This window comes from Mustelus asterias, chromosome 8, assembly GCF_964213995.1.
Source record: "Mustelus asterias chromosome 8, sMusAst1.hap1.1, whole genome shotgun sequence".
NCBI lineage: Eukaryota > Metazoa > Chordata > Chondrichthyes > Carcharhiniformes > Triakidae > Mustelus > Mustelus asterias.
Genome location: NC_135808.1, coordinates 31,972,318 through 31,994,278, shown reverse-complemented (window position 1 = coordinate 31,994,278; position 21,961 = coordinate 31,972,318). Strand labels below are relative to the sequence as shown.

The 21,961-nt window shown below is 46.9% G+C and overlaps 1 protein-coding gene across 1 annotated transcript; it reads left to right on the top strand.

The window, feature by feature from the left end:
* The first annotated feature begins 1,420 nt into the window (after nucleotides 1–1,420).
* LOC144496977 (zinc-binding protein A33-like) lies at nucleotides 1,421–19,612 on the top strand. Its single transcript, XM_078217638.1, has 6 exons — nucleotides 1,421–1,912; nucleotides 6,223–6,318; nucleotides 6,399–6,632; nucleotides 11,065–11,087; nucleotides 11,180–11,325; nucleotides 17,671–19,612. Exons 1-6 carry the CDS (start codon nucleotides 1,421–1,423, stop codon nucleotides 18,159–18,161), a joined length of 1,482 nt encoding a protein of 493 aa, XP_078073764.1. The 3' UTR covers nucleotides 18,162–19,612.
* The last annotated feature ends 2,349 nt before the right edge of the window (nucleotides 19,613–21,961 follow it).

The following is a 21,961-nucleotide window of genomic DNA, read 5'->3' as shown; positions in this document are numbered from 1 at the left end:
AGTAGAGGCATTGTGGGTTTTTCCACTGTAGCATCAGTGTGGAGGGATCAGGACAGGATGCTGGTGATCTGAACACCGAGAAACATGAAGCTCTTGACCATTTCTACGTCACCCCCATTGATGTAGACACGGGCATGTCCTCCACTCCGCTTCCTGAAGTCGATGACTATCTCCTTCATTTCACTGACATTGTGGGAGAGATTATCATCGTCACACCATTCCAACAGATTCTCTGTCTCTTTCCTGTACAGTAAGAGGTCTCACAACACCAGGTTAAAGTCCAACAGGTTTATTTGGTAGCACAAGCCACAAGCTTTCAGAGCGCTGCTCCTTCATCAGGTGAGTGGGAGTTCTGTTCACAAACAGGGCATATAAAGACACAAACTCAATTGACAAAATAATGGTTGGAATGCGAGTCTTTACAGGTAATCAAGTCTTAAAGGTACAGACAATGTGAGTGGAGAGAGGGTTAAGCACAGGTTAAAGAGATGTGTATTATCTCCAGCCAGGACAGTTAGTGAGATTTTGCAAGCCCAGGCAAGTCGTGGGGGGTTACAAATGGCAGTGTAGTCCGCTAACTTGAAAATGGAGTTGGAGGGAACCTTCTGTCAGGCTTCTTGGGTTAAACTCAGATACAGATATATTGGGAGAGTGTGGATCAATGGATTTAGTTGGGATCGGTACATGGCTTGGGGAGGGAGCAGAGCAGAGAGGAATGATTTGGTGTTGATACCGGCTTTTGGGATTTGAGAGTGGGACAGTGGGAGTAGTTTAAAAACGATTCGTTGCTGAGATCCCTGGGGAATCTGATGGAACCATGTGGGGGTGAGGGCAGATTTACTCAGATTCCTGTATGTGTATTTTATGATGTGGAGATGCCGGCGTTGGACTGGGGTGAACACAGTAAGAAGTCTCACAACACCAGGTTAAAGTCCAACAGGTTTATTTGGTAGCTAATACCATAAGCTTTTGGAGCTCTGCTCCTTCGTCAGATGGAGTGGAAATGTTTTCCACTGATGGAGTGGAGATGGAGTGGAAATGTTTTCCACATTTCCACTCCATCTGACGAAGGAGCAGTGCTCCGAAAGCTTATGGAATTTGCTACCAAATAAACCTGTTGGACTTTAACCTGGTGTTGTGAGACTTCTTACTGCGTATTTTATAGCCATGATGTGGAGATGCCGGCGTTGGACTGGGGTAAACACTAAGAAGTTTGTTGTCGGTGTTGTTAAACTTCTTACTATTTTATAGCCAGCAGTGAAGGGGTTAATGTTGAACCTGAACTCTCTTCAGATTTTCATCTTCAATCTGCGACCCCCAGATCCAAGAATTTGGCCGTTGTGTTTTGTAATGGGCGTTCAAAGACACATTTGCATGATGACCGTGCCCTTTCAGTGAATTTCATGCTAAACTGGGTGAAATGAAACTGAAAGTTCAGCGAATAACAGAAGCAGGAGCAGCAACGGAGATGGCCGTCAGTAAACACATCTTATCCCTGAGTGAGGATTTAACCTGCTCCATCTGTCAGTCTCTGTTTGTGGAGCCGGTGCGGCTGGACTGTGAGCACAACTTCTGTAAATCCTGCATCCAGAAGTGTTGGGGAAAGCAGCGTCAGGCTGTGTCCTGCCCGGAATGTCAGCAGCTTCTCCCCCGGAGAAGTTTCACCAGTAACAGGGTACTGGCCAATCTCTGTGAGAAAACCAGGCAACTGGAGCTGAAAGTGGAGGAGGAACATGGGGAGAAGCTGGATGGAGACACAGAGAGGGAGCAGTGTCTCTGTGAGAAACACGGGGAGAAGCTGATCCTGTTCTGTGAGAATGATGAGATTCTGATCTGTGCCAGTTGTCTGGACTCTCCCCCACATTTAGCCCACAGATTCCTAACTCTACCAGTGGCTGTTGAAAGGTACAAGGTAAGGGGAGTTACCCGTCTCCATGTTCATGGTGTTTATTGGGTTGTAACCGGGACTGTAATACGTTAATAGACAAATGTTGCTCTGCCCGATTGCTCGCTTTCAGCTCAATGCTGACATCTGACAGTGGGAAATGTGAGTGTGAGTGTTAATAGTGTGTGAAAGGTTTTACAGCCTCTATTTACACAGACATTATATGAATGCAGTCCCAGGTTTCAGCTTTCTTCATTCGGGCTGTGTTGTGTTGATATTATTTCTGGAGTTGGGGAACGCACTGAAACTGATTCTGTCCCTGGAGAATTCAGCACATGATTTCCTGTATCTAAACCCCGCCCCCAGACTCCAGCCATTGGTCAATGCACATGTCAATCCTCATCAGCATTGTCTTCCCCACCAATTGGGAAATGAACAGAGAGCCTTCAACAAGTGATTGGCTCATTTTATTTTACTTCAGTCATTCCCAACATCGGTGATATTTTTATACAAATAAGTTTCCCAAGAAAAAACAATAAAAGCTGTTTTCTTTTCATGTCCCTGTGATTTTCTTTCTCCTGGGCCGCCTCGTATTAGATTCCTGGAGATTAGTCTTCAATTCAGGGAGACAATAGCACACAGTGGGAGGGTGGGTAACTCGAGCTGTTGTGGAATACGGCGTTAAATAGGTTTCCTCCATTGCTGACTGTTTTATATTAATTGTACATTTAACCCAAGAAGCCGGACAGAAGGTCCAACCCTTCATCACTATTTAAGGCCATAAAGATGTCAGCCATTTGGCCCATCGATTCTGCTCTACCATTCAATTAGATCACACACTTGTCTGATATGATCCTCTTTCATGACCATTGAACTCTCGAGCTCACAAAATACTCTACTTTTTTCTTTGGATTTCTGTTCGATAGTGACAATACCAAGGCCACGTATGTTGTTTTTCTCCTGGGTCATGATTTAACCTGTGCCCACACAAAGATTCATTGAGCCATAGAGGTTTACAGCATGGAAACAGGCCCTACGGCCCAACGTGTCCATACCGCCCCTTTTTTTAACCCCTAAGCTAGTTCCAATTGCCCACGTTTGGCACATATCCCTCGACAGCCATCGTACCCATGTAACTGTCTGAACGCTTTTTAAAAGACAGAATTCTACCTGCCTCTACTACTACCTCTGGCACCTTGTTCCAGACACTCGCCGCCCTCTATGTGAAAACATTGCCCTTCTGGACACTTTTGTATCTCTCCCCTCTCACCTTAAACCTATGCCTTCGAGTTTTACACTCCCCTACCTTTGGGAAAAGATACTGACTATCTAGTTGATCTATGCTCCTCATTATTTTATAGATCTCTATAAGATCAGCCCTAAGCCTCCTACGCTCCAGAGAAAAAAACCCCACCCTATCCAACCTCTCCTTACAACTCAAACCATCAGGTCCTGGTAGCATCCGAGTAATTCTTTTCTGTACTCTTTCTAGTTTAATAATATCCTTTCTATAATAAGGTGACCAAAACTGTACATTCCAAGTGTGGCTTTACCAATGTCTTGTACAACTTCAACAAGATGTCCCAATTCCTGTATTCAATGTTCTGACCAATGAAACCAAGCATGCCTTCTTCACCACCCTGTCCACCTGTGACTTTCAAGGAGCTATGAACTTGTGCCCCTAGACCGCTTTCTTCTATAACTCTCCCCAACACCCTACCATTAACTGAGTAAGTCCTGCCCTGGTTCGATCGACCAAAATGCATCACCTCTCATTTATCTAAATTATACTCCACCTGCCATTCGTCAGCCCACTGGCCCAATTGATCAAGATCCCATTGCAATCCTAGATAACCTTCTTCACTGTCCACTACGCCACCAATCTTGGTGTCATCTGCAACCTTACTAACCATGCCTACGAAACTCTTATCACTCTTTCATTGTATAAATGGTTCAGACTCTGAGAATATTGGAGGGTAGTTTTCCATTTTCTTAGGTTCCAACCTTCACTTTTAGACTGTTATTCCAGCCAGAAAAGCAGTTGTTGAAGTATATTAACAGAGTATAGTGTAATATTAACACACTTTTTATTTACAGTGTTGTGGGAGGAATTTTATGCTGGCCTGATCTCTCCCCAATGTTGAATTTTATTTGGCTGTTTATAGCCCACCCAGATGAGCGAGTCCCGCAGAGATATTAGGCTCCGGATGGTCTTAAGAAGCCAAGGGTTGGATATCAGCCTCCCAGAAGGGTGTCCAATATCCCGCCGGTGTGAATGTCCTGTGTTCCCTCCCACCCCACCTTACCTACGGTGTCCAAACCTTCCCCACTCAAATATCCTGCACTTCCTTCCATCCGGTGTCCACTTTTGACACGTGTGGGACTCCTGGGAGCCCGAGCAGTGCCCACTGCTCTCTTCTGATGTTGGTGGAACTGCCAAAGATCCCAGCAGCACTCGAAGGTGGGATCTCCTTTCCCTAAGGGGCAGAGGTTTAACCCTCACCTTGGTAATACCATCCCTCGGTGTAATACCACATGGTGGCACAGTGGTTAGCACTGCTGCCTCACATTGCGTCAGGGACCCGGGTTCAATTCCTGGCTTGGTTCACTGTCTGTGCGGAGCCTGCACATTCTCCCCGTGTCTGCGTGGGTCTCCTCCGGTGCTCCGGTTTCCTCCCACAGTCCGAAAGACGTGCTGGTTGGATGCATTGGCCATGCTAAATTCTCACTCAGTGTAGTTGAACAGCGCCGGAGTGTGGCGACTAGGGGATTTTCACAGTAATTTCATTGCAGTGTTAATGGAAGCCTACTTGTGACACTAATAAATAAATTTAAACTTAATGGGGTGATTTCCCCCCCAAAAATTCTAAGTGTCGAATTCACGTTAAAAACTGAAGTAAATCCCGCTGTTTTTTTCAGCAGGATTTTCAAAATGAATCTCCCACAGTCTGTGCACTGCAGAGAGCCAGAGTGTGATTCACCTGAAAGATCCGGGGAAGGGGCCTATTCCCGCTGGAGAGGCTGGCAGCATCGCGCTGAGTGGGCCACTGTGCATGCGCTGATCTGTCAGCACCAAGATCAATGCATCCACAGTAGCCACACACTGTCGGCCTCCCGATCGCTGGCCAGTTTGATCGCTAGCCAGCCCCACGACCCTGCAAGGCTGCCCAGCCGATCTCCCCCGCCACCCCCCCAGACCCGATCATTGGCCCCTCGAACATGTCCGGGTCAGCCTTGAACATCCCCCCACCACCCCCAGCCCATCTCAATCTTGCCACCCCCACCAACCCAACCATCCCTCCCACCCGCAGCCCCGATTTCTCCCCCCACCCCCACAGTCCCGATCGCTGGCATCCCTCCCTCTGTCACCGCCGAGTGCAGAGTGGCACAGGGATAGCCCACCCCACTGATCGCCCCCATTAGGTCCCGCTGCCTTGGCACTGCCTGATGCCTGGTGGGCAGTGTCAGGTGCCCCCTGGGCATTGGCACTTTGCTCCTTGGGCAGTGCCAGGGGGCCAGGCTGATACTGCCAAGCTGGCAATGCGCAGGGGTCACCACCCCTTAACTCTGACCTTCTCGGGGGCCTCGATGGCCTCCCTTCACTCCAGCGCGGTTGGGCCGCCAGCTCCCCGCAAGTGGAGAGCTATTGTAAACCCAGCTGGAGTGAAACACTCCTGGCAGGGAGGGAGAGAGGCGAGCAGGCTCCGAGACTTCAGTCCCGAGCCCGCTGATTAAATGTAAAATATGTTTAATTGACAATCAGAATATATTATGCAGCTCCGCACCGATTTCTGGCACGAAGCTGACAGAGAGGGTCTGGCGCCCAATTGGGAGCCCGCTAAACGGCCTCAGCTTAAGCCTCTCGGCCTGCTGCGCTGCTTGAGGGACCATTGTCCCCAATATCTCTGCAGACCAGCCATTTACTAAAGCTGGTCGCGTTGCAACTGACTTTTCCTCAGACAGTGAAAGAAGCCTCTGTGAAAATTCAGCCCGGACAGGTCTACGCATCCTCGAACCCAACTGCCTCAGTTTTAGTCTGTGCCTATTTAAAGGCACAGTAAATCCCCATTTAAAACCCAAGACCAGCACCACAATCAAACACAATTACTGTACAATTAACAATGTCTAAACTATCAAATCCATTCATATATTCTATACACCATGAAGCTGTTGTTGGTTTGAAGCTGTACCTGGTCTGATTCAATACCTTTCACTCTGCCGGTTATAAAGTGCTCGTGCCACATGTTAACACCTCTCCCTGAACACCTCTCCTCACAGTTTGTGATATAACAGCAGACATTACAATGGATCACATTGAGATCTGATTCCATTTTTAGGACCAGCTGAAATTATCCTTGGATTCCATGGAGAAGGAAAAGAAAACTCAAAGTGAATTCAAACAGCAGCAGCAGAGGGAGATTTCAGAACTGGAGGTGAGTATGACTCCAGCTCCCTTTCAACACTGCAACCCTTTAACAACCCGCTGTTTAAACAATCTCTCTCACTGTCATAGCAACTCACTGGATCCCTGGAGCAAGACATCTCCGCACAATTTGCCAAAATCCATCAATATCTTGAAGAAAAAGAGAAACATTTAATTGAAGAGCTGAGGAAACAAAAGGAGGAAGATCTGCAACCAATGGAGGAGAATCTGAGAAGAATTGAAGAGGAACTGACTTCACTTGAGGGAAAGATAGCGAACCTTTGTGTCGACATCGAGCAGCAAGACAGCGTCTCCTTTCTCAAGGTGACCCTTTATAATCCAATCCCCAAACTGTTAGTGGGGTGATTGTAAACTGCATTTTATGATAGGGTCAAACCCCATGACAACAATGCCCAGTGTGCAGTATAACTGAGGACACACAGGGATCAGTCAGGATTGAGTTCAGGATGTCAGCGAGGTGGTCCCATACTCTCAGCACCTCCACTGACTGGAGTGTAACTGGAAGCAGAGTGAATGGGCAAAGAAAAGGATTGGGAGAGAAGAGATGGGTGCACTGGAATCAGAGACAGAAACAGTCTTGTCAGGAATGTTTAAGATGACAATTAGAATTCATTCAAACCAGATAGGTGGAGGGTGGCCTGGGCTGAGAGGAAACCAGATCCATTGGAGACAAACCAGAGAATAGAAGGTCATCTGGAGAGGCTTCCAGACTTCGACAATTGGAAATACCTTTTGGGAGCTAATGGAGAATCTGTTTCCTCTCCTGCTCAATTTTCTTTTTATGTCAACAGGTACACACACATGCAGGCACACACAGGTACACACAGGTACACATGCACACATATACATACGGCACGCAGGGTATATATACACAGAGATTCAGGTACACACAGACACACACATGTAGGTAACATCTACATGTAATTACACACACGCAGGGTACGCACACATATGCAGGTACGCAAAAACTGTACACACAAGTACAGATGCGCGTACACACACACACACACACAGACACACACACACGCGTGAGCTGAGAAGATGCTATCAACCTGAATTGAACCAAAGTTAGATCACACTTGGAATAATGTACAGAGTTCAGGTCTCCCCATTTTAATAAGGCTTAGAGACAATTAAGAGGATTCAATAAAATGCTAAAAAGAATTTTATCAAAACCAAAAGGTTATATCTCACAGAAAAGACTCAATGTGTTTTTATGAAGCTCTTTGGGCTATCAGCAGAATTGTATTCAAACACAGTCTATAACCTCATGGCCCGGCATGTCCCCACTCTACCATTATCCACAATTTTACCATTACCATCAAACCAGGGGATCCACCCTGCTTCAATAAAGAATGCAGGAAGCTCACAGACTGGTATGGGAGAAGTGGGTTCGAGTTCGTGGATTACTGGCACCAGAACTGAAGAAAGAGGGACCTGTATCATTGGGATGGTCTACACCCGAACCGTGCTGGGACCACTGTCCTAGCGAGCCTCATATCAAGGGAAGGAGAGAGAGTTTTAAGTTAAATACTGGGGACAAGGGATCAGATCTGGGAAGGTATGGTCAATGAAAGAGAAGCAACCAGGCAAAAGAGAAAAGTATTCTCACATGAAATGAAAAACAGACCATGACAGAAGGGATAGAGAGTCCAAATCGAACAGTAAATTACCAATGAGATAGAGGTTACAAAAATAATGAGGATAAAAATAAAACCTCTGTATCTGACTGCACAAAATATTGAAAACAAAACAGATGAACTGAGAGCGTACTTAGAAATAAATAAATACCATTTGATAGGCATTACAAAGACATGGCTGCAGAAGGCAAGGATTGTGACCTGAATATTGAAGGATTTCAGATATTTAGAAAGGTCAAGAAGCAAGGAAAAGGTGGCGAAGTGTGTCTGTAAGTTAATGATGTATTAGCGCAATTGATAGATATGACCTAGGTTATGGAAACCAGGATGCGGAAATGGTTTGGGTGGAGATGAGGAATAGTAAAGGCAAGAGGTCACTTGTGGGAGTCGTGTCCAGGCCTCCTGACAGGAACAACATGGTAGGGTGGTGTATAAAGGGAGAACTAATAGGATCTTGTCAGAAAGACATATTGATAATCAGTTTAATTTACAAAGAGGACATAAGGAGACTACAAAAAAGATATAGAAAGGTTAAGTGAGTGGGCAAAGGTCTGACAAGTAGAGCATAATACAGGAAAATGTGAAATTATCCATTTTGGCAGCAAGAATAGAAAATAAGCTTCTCATCTAAATGGTGAGAGATTGCAGAGCTCTGAGATACAGAAGGATTTGGGTATCTTAGTGCATGAAACGTGGAAGGCTAGGAGGCAGGTACTGCCAGTATTTAGAAAAGCGAATAGAATGTTATCATTTAGTGTGATGAAATTGAATACAAAAGTAATGCTTCAGTTGTACAGCGCATTGGTTAGACCACATCTAGAGTATTGTGTACAGTATCAGTCAACTTATTTATGGAGGAATATAAATACATTGGAAGCAGTGCAGGGACGATTTATTGGACTAATATTGTCTTTTAAGGACCTAGATTTGTATCTGTTGAAGTTTAGAAGAATAAGAGGCAACTTGATTGAAACATATTCAAGAGGCGGCGAGATATGGCATTTGGGGTGAATGGGATCAAAGGTTATGGGGAAAAAACAGGGTTAGGCTATTGAATTGGATGATCAGCCATGATGGTAATGAATGGCGGAGCAGGCTCAAAGGGCCAAATAGCCTCTTCCTGCTCCTATCTTCTATGTTTCTATATACGCTGGAATTCTACGGTCCCGCCTGCCATGGAATTGGAGTGGGCGAGGGGGCGGAGAAAGGGAATGTCTGTTGACCTCGGGCAACATTTTCCAGTCTCGATTTGAGCGAAGCCAAAAATTCCCACTCAGAGGGTGCGATCTTACTGGCCGTTCACACGACACTCCCACTGCAGCGAAGTCGGAGAATTTGGCGTCCAGCCAAATGTCCATTCACTGGAGCGGGATGGGAAAATCCCACCAGCGTGAATGTCCGTAACATTCCAGCTATAAGAACCTGAGGAGTCTTGACAGGGTGGATGTGGAGAGGATGTTTCCTCTAGTCAGACAATCTGGAACTAGGGTTCACTGTTTAAAAATAAGATCATCCATTTAAAATGGAGATCAAAGTTAAAGGGTCGTGAGTCTTTGTAAGTCACTTCCTCAAAAGGCAAAGGAGGTAGACTCTGATGTTTTTGAGGCAGACATGGGTAGACTCTGGGTAGGCAAGGGGGTGATAGGTAGTCAGTGAGTCGACGGGATGTTTAAAGTTACTATTTAATCAGTCACAATCTTATTAAATGGCGGGGCAGGCTCAAGGGGCTGAATGGCCATTGAAAATATGTTTGTTGCCAGGAACAGCACCAGACAAACCTAAAAACAAGGTGTCAGTCTGGTGAAGCGACAACACAAGACTACATGAATGTTCAATCGCGGAGGCAGCATGTGACGAGTGCCAAGTGATCCCAAAACCAATGGAAGGGATTTGAGTTCTGCAGTCCTGCCACAACAACTCACTGGAGGAGGAGGCTCCACAAATATCCCCGTCCGGAATGATGAAGGAGCATCAGTGTAAAAACCAAAGCTGAACCAATCATCATTAGCGAGAAGGGCTGAGTGGATGATCCACCTCGGCCTCCTCCTGAGGGTCCCAGCCTCACGCCTTCAGCCAGTTCAATTCACTCACCATGACATCGAGACACGGCTGAAGGTGCTCGCTGCAAAGGCCCTGACAATATTCTGGCAATGGTACTGAAGACTTGTACTCCAGAATCAACGCCAACCAAGCTGTTCCAGTCGGACTGCAGCACTGGAATCTCCCCAGCAATGTGGAAAAATGCCCAGGTATAAATTTGTTGACAAAAGTCAGAGGAAATCCAATCCGGCTAATTACCCCCACATTAGCAGTGTGAGAGAAAATGTCGACAATGCTATCAAGTGGCGTTTACACAGGAATAACCTGCTCACTGACGCTCAGATTGGGTTCCAGCTATCCCTGTACCGAGGGGATGTTGGGGTTAAGAATAACATCGCTGTCACCAAGTCAGGGTGACACGAACAGAGAGAAACTGTGAATTGTATGGGAAAACAGAGATCAGAAACAATAAGGAACTGATCGTTTGAACCTTCATCGTCCTCAGCAGCAGAGGAAAACTGTCAATTTGATTTGATTTATTATTGTCACATGTATTAGTATATAGTGAAAAGTATCGTTTCTTGTGCGCTATACAGACAAAGCATACCGTTCATAGAGAAGGAAAGGAGAGGAGAATGTAGTGTTACAACAATAGCTAGGGTGTAGAGAAAGATCAACTTAATATGAGGTAGGTCCATTCAAACGTCTGACAGCAGCAAGGAAGAAACTGTTCTCGAGTCGGTTGGTACATGACCTCAGACTTTTGTATCTTTTTCCTGATGGAAGAAGTTGGAAGAGAGAATGTCCGGGTTGCTTGGGGTCCTTGATTATGCTGGGTGCTTTGCCGAGGCAGCGGGAAGTATAGACAGAGTTAATGGAGGGGAGGCTGGTTTGCGTGTATTCATGAGGTGGGGTGACTGACATGGGATCACATCACTGGAGTCCATTAGATCCCTTCACATTTGACTGAAATCACTGATTCTACATAATTGAACATTACAATCTAAACAGCAGCGTGTATATTTATTAAATGTTTCTGATTTTCTGTCCCACAGGAACTGAAAAGATTGAGAGAAAGGTGAGTATCTAATCCAAACTCTCACAGGGTTTTACACTGTGATCACAGTCTGTATCCAGCAGAGAGTGATTAAATCAATCCCATTCACACAGCTACCTGGATAAAGGGGAGGATGGGGAAGATGATGAGGGGAGTGAAGATGTAGAGATACCGGAGTTTCCAACAGAGAAATACGCAGGCTTCCGAGACCCATTTCTCTACCCAGTGTGGAAGGCAATGAAACGGATCACCTCTCCAGGTAAGAAACTCCCCAGCTTGGTGTCCACTCTCTGTGCAGTCTCCGACTCTCACCCTCCCTCTCCCGAAGGTGCTGCCTGTTATTGGGTACAGATCACCAGTGCAGCAGCATCGGGGACCTCACTTTGGATACAAAGGTTGGTGTGGTTTGATGGACAAGTTGTTTCCAATTTGAACAATTGACAGCAATCTCCTCCCAGTCATTAATGTCAATGCCACCGGGTTTCAAGGGGAATGTCAGAGTTGTGTTTTGTGTAGTGATTGCTTTCCTAACCTTCCCTGGAATGCTGGTCATTTGCGAGTTGAGAAAACAGGCACTGGCAGAGGGAGACTCATTTCAGATATTCAGACACTGTCCAGTCCATCATAGTTGAATCTGTTGGAGTTTTTCCTGAATATTTGTGGCGGTGACTTCAAGATAGGTTTGAGCGTTTGTTGGATGTTCCTGCCATTGAACCCGGGGAATATTGTCGAAGGAATTTCCCGAGCTGTTTTGTGTTTCATGATGCACAGTCCAGGTCTCACTGCAGTGCAGGAGAGTTGTGACAACAGCCACTCTGTGCACCCGGACTTCTGTTGACTTGTGGAGGTCTTTGTTATGATGTGGAGATGGACTGGGGTGGGCACAGTAAGCAGATTCACAGTTAAAGTCCAATTGTCTTGGCTTGAGACAATTTACACCTCTTTAACCTATGATTATCCCTCTCTCCACACACTGTTCTTACCTGTAAAGACTCACATTCCAACCACTGTTCACATTCTAATCTGTAAATATCTTGCAATTGTGCCTTTGCACAAATCGATGCCATGTGTGTGAACTAACCTCCGCTCACCTGACGAAGGAGCAGTGCTCCGAAAACTCGTGATTCCAAATAAACCTGTTGGACTTTAACCTGGTGTTGTGAGACTTCTTACCGAGGTCTTTGTTGTTACACATTCCCTCCTCTAGTTTGTAGAAAGCTGAGCTGGGCAACTGAGCCAGTGTTGGATCTCCTCACCAATATTGAAAAAGATGGCTGCCAATGTATCACAGAGTCTCTCCTTCAATATATATGGCAGGTTAAATATTTGATTGGCAGGTCTGGGTTGCTATTTAAGTTTTTGGTAACTCTCAAGTTTTTTGCATGGAGAATTGAAGAGCTCAAGGGGGATAATTTGCAAGTCTGGTGCAGAGAGGGCACCGACACTGCAGCCTTCCGCAAACCGTAGATTACGTACGTCTATGGTGGTCAGTTTAGTTTTGGCACAGAGGCAACTGAGGTTAAAAAGTCTTCCATCAAGATGCAATTTAATATTCATACCAGAGGGCAGAGGATCTTTGATGAGGTGAATAACTCCTGACAGGTAGATTGTGAATAGTCTGGGAGGTTGTTACACTGTTTGACACTGGAGCAGGTTTAGAAAGTGTTTGTCTCAGATCTCCCACTCCTGACAGTTACAATAATATCATCAACGGCAGGATTGTGATGAACATCCAAATGTCTGGGGAACAATCCATCGATCCTCGTGATTTACTGAGTCAAATGATTTGGTCAGTTTGATTAGGCCAATCAAGAGTTCCTGGTCTTGTTCTCAATCTTTTCTTTGGATTTGTGTGGGAAGCACAGACTATGCTGGAGGTTCCTTTCGAAGGAGAACCACACTGTCTCCGGGAGCATTTCCTCAGCCACAGGAAGTAGGTGATTCAGGAGAACTTGTGTCCGGGTTTGTCCAACTCCCCAGGGCCTCAGTGAGCCCCAGTTACATGGATCCAGCACACAGAAGCACATTAGCTGCCTGGAACCTCTGGTCCTCAGCCAGGCCTCTGTCTCCCAATGTCTCTCTCTCTCTCTCTCATGGTCTCTCTCTATCTGTGTCTCCTGGTGAATTCTCTCATTTTCTCTCTCTCCTAGTGATCTCTCTCTCTCTCTCTCTGTGTGTCTCCTGGTTGTCTCTCTTTCCCTTTCTTTCTCTCTGTCTCCTGGTGGTCTCTCTCTCTCTCTCTGTGTCTCCTGGTGGTCAGTCTCTCTCCCTATCTCTCCAGGTTGTCTCTCTCTCTCTCTCTCTCTATTACTCTCCTGATGGTCTCTCTCTTTCTCTCTCCAGATGGTCTCTCTCTCTCTCTCTGTTCCAGTGGTCTCTCTCTATCTCTCTTTCTCTCTCTTACTCTCCAGATGGTCTCTCTCTCTCTCCCTCACCCAGTGGTCTCTCCAGGTGGTCTCTCTCTATCTCTCTCGCTCTCTATTACTCTCCTGTTGGTCTCTCTCTCTCGCTCTCTCTCTGCGTCTCCTGGTGGTCAGCCTGTCTCCCTATCTCTCCAGGTTGTGTCTCTCTCTCCCTCTCTCTCTCTCTCGGTGGTCTCTCTATCTCTCTCTTTCCAGATGGTCTCTTTCTATCTCTCTCCAGATGGTCTCTCTCTATCTCTCTCGCTCTCTATTACTCTCCTGGTGGTCTCTCTCTCTCTCTCTCTCTCTGTATCTCCTGGTGGTCAGTCTCTCTCCCTATCTCTCCAGGTTGTCTCTCTCTCTCTCTCTCCGTCTATTACTCTCTCGGTGGTCTCTCTCTCGTTCCTGGTGGTCTCTCTCTCTCTCTCTCCTGGTGGTCTCTCTCTCTTCCTCCAAATGATCTCTCTCTCTCTCTGTCTCTGGGTGGTATCTTTATCCCAGTGCTGTCCTCCAAGTCTTTTAGGAGGTTTATTCTTCTCCTCTCGTTCATTCCTTTCCTCTCTTTGCCTGGTTACGTCCATGGTGTAGGAGTTCTTTGCCCCCACCCCCCCCGATGGGCACCCATGCAGCAAGGTCATTGTGGAGGGAGGTGGGGGGGGGGCGGCGGTAGGTGCCACACAAAGTGCAGTCCAAAGAGCCCACAATGCCAGAACAAATTCCCTTTTCCCAGGCCCCTGCTGGGTCCTGTGACTGTGGTTTTCACCAGTCAAGCACGTTTCCAATGACCGCTCAACAGAAAAGAAAACCCCAAAGGAAGGGCACAGAGCATGTGCAGCTGGTCATGTGACCGCTCTGCGTATGCGCAGAACTCCTCAGGCCTGCTGGGAAATAGACATCTCAACTGAGCCCCAAACCCAGGTAAAGTCATGTTTCATTCCAATGCACAAATACCTCGATAGTTTCCACAGCCTAACTTATCTCCTTTCTTGAAGATCTCATTCTTGAACCGAGGGAATTTCTATATCCTGCAAATTGGATGAGGGGCATGGAGTTCTGATGTGAGGAAAACTCTGCTGGCTTTGACACTCTCAGCTGGAATACCTTCCGGGCCGCGGGATTTGTTGTTTCCCATCAGTTTGATAGTTTGTTGCAGCTTTCCCGTCGATGGTGACTCACACATGGATTCGGCCACAGGATCTGGGGGACAGCCTGCAGCCGCTGACACCTGTCGCTGTGGATTCAGGAATGGGAGATGTCTTTTCCAGCATCGATGGGTGGCTTTGTCACCCTTCAGAAGAGGAACTCCATCATGTCAGTGAAGGGGACTTTGTCCATTTGACCTGGGTCCATCGATTGTTTCGAAAAAGCTTTGCACGTCAGGAAGGTCAGCATTTCATTGGATCCCTTGGACTTTCTCTTCCCACTCCACCTTTCTCTTCCGTGTTTGTCCTTGGCTGGCTGTCTGGAACTGTTGGAAACGCTGTCTCTTGGATTGTTCTGTCAGGCAATGAGCACTGAGCCCTTTCCTTCCAGGAGCTCATGTATTTCAGCATCATTTTCATTGAACCAATGCTGGTGACCATGAGGCTTGGCGATGGTTGGGAATGCACGCGTCCCAGGCAGCTGACTTCATTTGATCCCACAGTTCGGAAATTCCGTTGCACTTGGGGAAACCTAGCCGGTTGGCTGTGAGCTATGCTTGGATTTCCTCTCTTTGGTCTGGCAGCTTTAGGGGTGAGACAATGATCTTCTTCTTGGAGTTCAGGGTCTTGTGATGTCTTGGTGCTGGGTGGACACTCAGCATCAGTCGATGATCTGTCTGGCAGGCATCAGTCCCCCACATGGATCGAGTGACACAGACATCACTTCGGTCTTTGACTGGAACAACGACGTAATCCTGGAAGAGATAGTGCTTTGATCTTTGATACTTTTGTGTGGTTTGTATTTGTCTTATTGACGGAAGTGGGTGTTTGTTTATAAGGAGTCGGTGGTCGCCATGATGTGGAGATGCCGGCGCTGGACTGAGATGGGCACAGTAAGAAGTCTCACAACACCAAGTTAAATTTCAACAGATTTATTTGGTATCACGAGCTTTCGGAGCACTGCTCCTTCCTCAGTGACTCACCTGATGAAGGGGCATTGCTCTGAAAACTCGTGATACCAAATAAATCTTTTGGACTTTAACCTGGTGTTGTGAGACTTCTTCCTGTTTCTAAGGATGCCATGCTGAGTGAACTTTGTTGGCAGGAGGGCACCGAGATGCCAGGAGGAAAGGGTGGACTTCTCGCTATTTTTCCCACTGGATTCTCTCCAGAAATTGGAGTCATGGCCAACACTGGCAATTAAGTTGCCCCGGGAGAATGGTTATTTTCTTTCTCTGGGCTGGCAGGTCAGAATAGAACTTTTTCTGAACATCTGCACTGGGGCCTTTGTGCCGATGACCCTGGTAGATTGGTTATGGTTGAGCTCTGGATGGAATTTCATGGATACAATTGAGGAATTTTGGTTGAGTATCCCACATCCAATTCCCAGTGGCAGAACCAGCTCCATGGATATTCGAGTCACTGTCAGCCTGACCTCTCCAGCAGAAGGTATATTCCCAGTTTGTTCCTTCAGGTGTCTCTCCCCAGGGAGGTGGGTCTCACCGAGGGCACCGAGGTCAATTTCAAGACTTGACAGCTCATTGCACCTCTTCTTTCTGGTCAGTCGTGCTTGAGATTGTCTTCCAGTGTTGCAACGTCCCGAGTTGGAGCAGCTAACGTTTTCTTTCTGTGGGAGTGAAGATGGGGTCCAGCAGGGTTTACTTCCCCAACAAGGAGGAAGTGGGACAGGCCATTTTGAGGGCACCCTTTCTGACCCCCCCTCACCATCTGAGGCAAGCAGAGGCTATCTTCTGGAGTGCTCAGTAACCGCTGCTGCTGTCCAAAGGCAGCTCAGTCCCAATACAGGTGTCCAGTGACCTTCATGCGCGTGTATCTTGTGTTCTTGACTCGGGGGGACTCCTGGGTTCACTGCCCCGACCCCATTAATTTGCCAATTCCCCTTCCCCACAGGACTTGACAAATGGACCCTGGTAGAAAGCGACTCTGCCTTTGATGCACACGGGGAGGTCTTGTGTCACCGTCACAAGATCTTCACGGGTTGGTGGTCAGAATTTGGTGATGTGTCAAACCACAATGACTGGGACCATCTTCAGCCCCCTCCCAGCCATGGCAGTCCCAGAGCTGCAGAGTCTTCCTTTGTTCTGGCATTGTGGGCTCTTTGGACTGCACTTTGTGTGGCACCTCCCCCCCTCCCCCCCAACTGACCTTGCTGCCATGGGTGCCCATGGGGGTGGTGGGGGCAAAGAACTCCTGATGACGTTGCTGAAAGCAGAGTCGCAGCACACAGCCTCTCCAAGCCGACAGGGTGACAATCCACAGAGGGATGTGAGAATGAGGGCGGCAGAATGTCTTAATTTGACACCCAGACACTCAGGCCTTGAAAATGGGCCTCCCTGGACAGATGAGATTGAGACGCTGTATTTACTGTACACACTGGAGCAGGCTGGAGGGGCTGAATGGCCTCGTGTGCTGCTCTTTGTTTGTATGATTCGTAGGGAAAATATGTAAGCAGAGAGATGAGGTGAAATGTTTTCTCTCAGAAGGTCGTGAATCTTTGAAACTCTGTTCCGATAAAGATAGCAGAAGCCGCGACTTTGAGTATTTGTAAAGCACAGGTGCGTAAAATCTTGGTAAGCAAGAGGGTGAGAGGTTATTGTAGAACCCTTATAGTGCAGAAAGGCTATTCGGCCCATCGAGTCTGCACTGACTCTGAATATCTCCCCCGCCCCATCCCCTAACACCACACATTTTCCAGGGCCAATCCTTCTAACCTACGCACCTTGGCACACTGAGGGGAAATTTACCACGGACAATCCACCGACCCACACCTTTAACTGTGGAAGAAGGCAGGATGCAGGTTTGATCAATCATGCTCTTATTAACTGGAGGAGCAGACTTGATGGACTGACTGACCCACTGCTGCTCCTTCAATGCTGCAGCAACTATGGACTGGGGGTTTGGGCTGTGATGGTGGGGTGGGGAGGGGGGGGTGGAGGGTGATGGTGGGGAGGGCGGGTCCAGTTACACAGACATCAGACTTTCATCTGTATCCATCCACTGTGTAAAATATTTACCCGGATGTTTTTTTTATTTCCCCAGTCTCAGCCTCCCCCACCTTGGTCTCGACCACAGAGCGTCGTCAGCTCGTCCTGTCTGAGCAGCGGAGCAGTGTGAAAATCAGTAAGACCATGCTGGTTTCTAATAACCTGGAGAGGTTCAGTGAGACTCTTTGTTCCCTGGGGGCGCAGGGACACACGTCGGGGAGACATTACTGGGAGGTGGAGGTCGGGGACAAGACTGACTGGGAGGTGGGTGTGGCCAGAGAGTCAGGCAATAGGAAGGCGGATCTCACACTGGGCCCCGAACATGATTACTGGGCGCTGCGTCTGAGAAACGGGGATGGATACGGAGCTCTGGAAAGCCCGTTAGTCCCCCTGACCCCCAGAGTGAATCCCAGGAACATCGGAGTTTTCCTGGACTATGAGGGGGGACAGGTGAGCTTTTACGATGCTGATGATATGTCCGTTCTCCACACTTTCACTGACACCTTCACTGAGAAACTCTTCCCTTATTTCAGGTCTGCATTATAAAAAGAGGATTCCGAGAGCAGCTCCAATTAAACATGCGACATTTGGAAGCGTAGATTCCTAAACAGTGAAGGAAACAGTGATATTCAACCCCCATTTGGGGAGAGAGAGGATTGGTGGGCAGGACGGGGGCAGAATGGAGGGGGTGGGACAGTTAAAATGAAAAGGTCATGAATTGTGACCCCAGCCCATCGTGTGTGCACGTGTTACCATTCTGGTGTAGATTTAGAATTATTTTAAAGTTTCAAGTTTATTAGTGTCACAAATAAGGTTACGTTAACACTATAATGAAGTTATTGTGAAAATTCCCTAGTCGCCACACTCCTGCGCCTGTTTGGGTACACTGAGGGAGAATTTAGCATGGCCAACTCATCTAACCAGCACATCTTTCGGACTGTGGGAGGAAACTGGAGCACCCGGAGGAAACCCACACAGACACGGGGAGGACGTGCAGACTCCACACAGACAATGTGGGAATTGAAGTGTGGGAATCCCAAGCCGGGAATTGAACCCGGGTCCGTGGAGCTGTGAAGCAGCAGTGCTAACCACTGTGCCACCTGGGGAAAATTGGGAATTTATTGCAAACATGTGGACCCCAAAAATATAAGTTCAAATAAATCTAAGTTTTAATGATATTTATTTTGGGTTTGTGCATTATGTGCCACAAGTCTGATTGAACGTCGTCACAGTCCCAGAGGACCATGTGCTGCTCTCCCCTTGGAGAGAGAGCTGACTGGTGGTGATTTAACCTGAGGGTCACCACACCTCAGGCAAGAGGCAAGTTTGAAAATGTGGAACCTTCATGGATAACCTCATGTCGAGAGGCTGGTGGAATGGGCAGACAAGTGGCAGATGAAGTTTGACGTAGATCAGTGTAAAGTGATACATTTTAGTCAGAAGAATGAGGAGATGTGACGCAAAATAAAGGTTACAATTCTGAATGCAGGAGCAGAGAGAGCTGGGTATATTTTGCATGGATAACCTCATGTCGAGAGGTACAGGAATTGAACACACACTGTTAGCCTCACTCTGTATCAAGAACCAGCCATCCAGCCAACTGAGCTAACAGACCCCCACAATTCTGATTCTCCACTACTCAATGGATGGAATTACTTATTCATTGTGATCAAGTTTCAGGGTGTGTGCGCGAGGGGGTGTGGATACGGTGTGGGTTTGGGAACTTCTTGTTCACCTCTTGAACTGTGTGGAATTACAAAGCAAGATATTTTATTGGCCAAATAAAAATAATCAGAAGAAAATGTTGTGGATGCACTTTCTACTCCGTGTCGGCTGATCCCTCCCAGCAGATCTCAGATCATTATCCAGTTCCTTTTTGAAAACAGCAATTGGATCTGTCACCAGCAAACACTCAATCAGTGCATTCCACATCCAGACCCCATGTTGTGTGCATTGACGGCACAGTGGCTAGCACTCCTTAATCACAGCACCAGGGACCCGGGTTCGATTCCCAGCTTGGGTCACTCTCTGTGCGGAGTTTGCATGTTCTCCCCGTGTGCGTGTGGGTGCCCTCCAGGTGCTACAGTTTCCTCCCACAGTCCAGAGATGTGCAGTTTAGGTGGATTGGCCATGGCAAATTGTCCCTTAAAGTCCTAAGACGTGTAGTTTTGGGGGATTAGTGGGATAGATATGAGGGGTTACAGGGATAGGGCCTGGGTAAGATGCTCTGTTGGAGCGTCAGTGCGGGCTTGAAGGGCCAAATGGCCTCTTTCTGCACTGTAGGGATTCTGTGAATCTGTCCAAGTGTAAGGAGATGTTTTCTAATGTCGATTCTGCCGATGGGAACAGTTTCTCCCTATTTACTCTATCCAGATCCCCCATGATTTTTAATACATCTAATAAATCTTCTTTCAACTATCTCTTCTCCAAGGAGAACAGTGCCAGCTTCACCAATCTATCCTCATAACTGAACTCTCTCATCCTCAGAAACATTCTCATAAACATTTGCTGCATTCTTTCAAAAACATTCACATTCTTCCTGTTCAGACTGAGCCAGTGTTTTATAAATGTTTAGAAGTGACTTGCTTTTGTACTCTGTGCCCTATTCATAAAACTCAGGATTCAATGTAATTTATTAACTGGAACTTGTCCTGCCACTTTCAATGATTGATGCGAAATATACCCAGCTCTCTCTGCTCCTGCATTCAGCATTGTAACCTTTATTTTGCGTCACATCTCCTCATTCTTCTGACCAAAATGTATCACTTCCCATTGATCTACATTCGACTTCATCTGCCACATGTCTGCCCATTCTACCAGCCTCTCTACATCCTCTTGAAGTCCATCACTATTCTCCTCACCGTGCACAATACTTCCAAATCTTGCATCAGTTTCACATTTTGAAATTGTATCCATTACAACCAGGCCCAGGAAAAGCAGTGTTCCCTCCATGCACCATCCCCCAGTCAGAAATAAGGAAATTTTTCTCTAACTCATGTCTTAATAAACTTGAATTTAAAACATAAACTGTTGAGTAATGAAATTCCAGCTTTGCGAAAGACTAATGTGGAAAATACCACATGGTTCAAAGTAAAATGCCTAAAAAGCAGAATGTTACTGACTTTTGGGGATTAAAATTGTTCCGCTCTGAGTCACTCACCATCCTGACTTGGAAATATGTCACCCGTTCCTTCAACGTCACTGGGTCAAAATCCTGGAACTTCCTCCCTAACAGCACTGTGGGTGTACCTACAACTCAAGGATTACAGCGGTTCAAGAAGGCAACTCCCGACAACCTTCTGAAGGGTAATTAAGGAAGGACAATAAATGCTGGCCTAGCCAGTGATGCGACATCCTGTGAAGTAATAAAAACATATCAGAGGAAAACAGTGGTCAGAGTAGCTTTAGAAATGATATGGCTAATACATTTTCTGACAGCACTGCATCTCAAAATTACTGGCTATATCACTGATGGAGTCCCTCACACATCTCCAGCAGCAACGACCCCCATCCTCACCCCTTCCAGTGACTCCTTCACCAAGATGGCGGAGTTTCACATGGGCACCATGATTGATGGGATGGCAGGTCTGGGAGTAGGTGGAGCCAAAGAATGGGCAGGGCCTGGCTCGCATCAGCAGAGAGAGTGAAGTGTTGTTGCCAGGACAACCCACGCTCCTTGGCAGGCCAGTTGGTTGGTTGGATGGCTGGTCTGGATCATGTTGGTGCCAACTGCACAGTTTTTATCCTCAGTCTGCTTGGGGGGTCAGGACCTCTGGCTCCTTGCGCCTTCCTGTGATGGAGATCGTAACAATGGGGTCAGACTTACAGTCAGAGAGCTGAAGAAGGAGAGAAAAGAAGTTAAATGAAACATTGGAAATGTAAAGAGGATCTGAAAAAATAATGATCAAGCAACGGACAAAAAATTGTGAAATACACTACAAACACATGAATACTTAAAAATAGGATAGGGTTACTTAAGGATGCAACAGATACACCCAGAGCAGAATTAGAGTCATAGCGTCATCGAGGTTTACAGCATGGAAACAGGACCTTCAGCCCAACTTGTCCATGCTGCCCTTTTTTTAAAACCCCGAAGCTAACCCCAATTGCCCACATTTGGCCCATATCTCTCTCTACTCATCGTACCCATGTAAATATCTAAATGCTTTTTAAAAGATAAAATTGTACCCGCCTCTACTACTACCTCTGGCAGCTTGTTCCAGACACTCACCACCCTGTGTGTGACAAAATTGCCCCTCTGGACACTTTTGTATCTCTCCCCTCTCACCTTAAACCTATGCCCTCTAGTTTTAGACTCCCTACCTTTGGGAAAATATATTGACTAT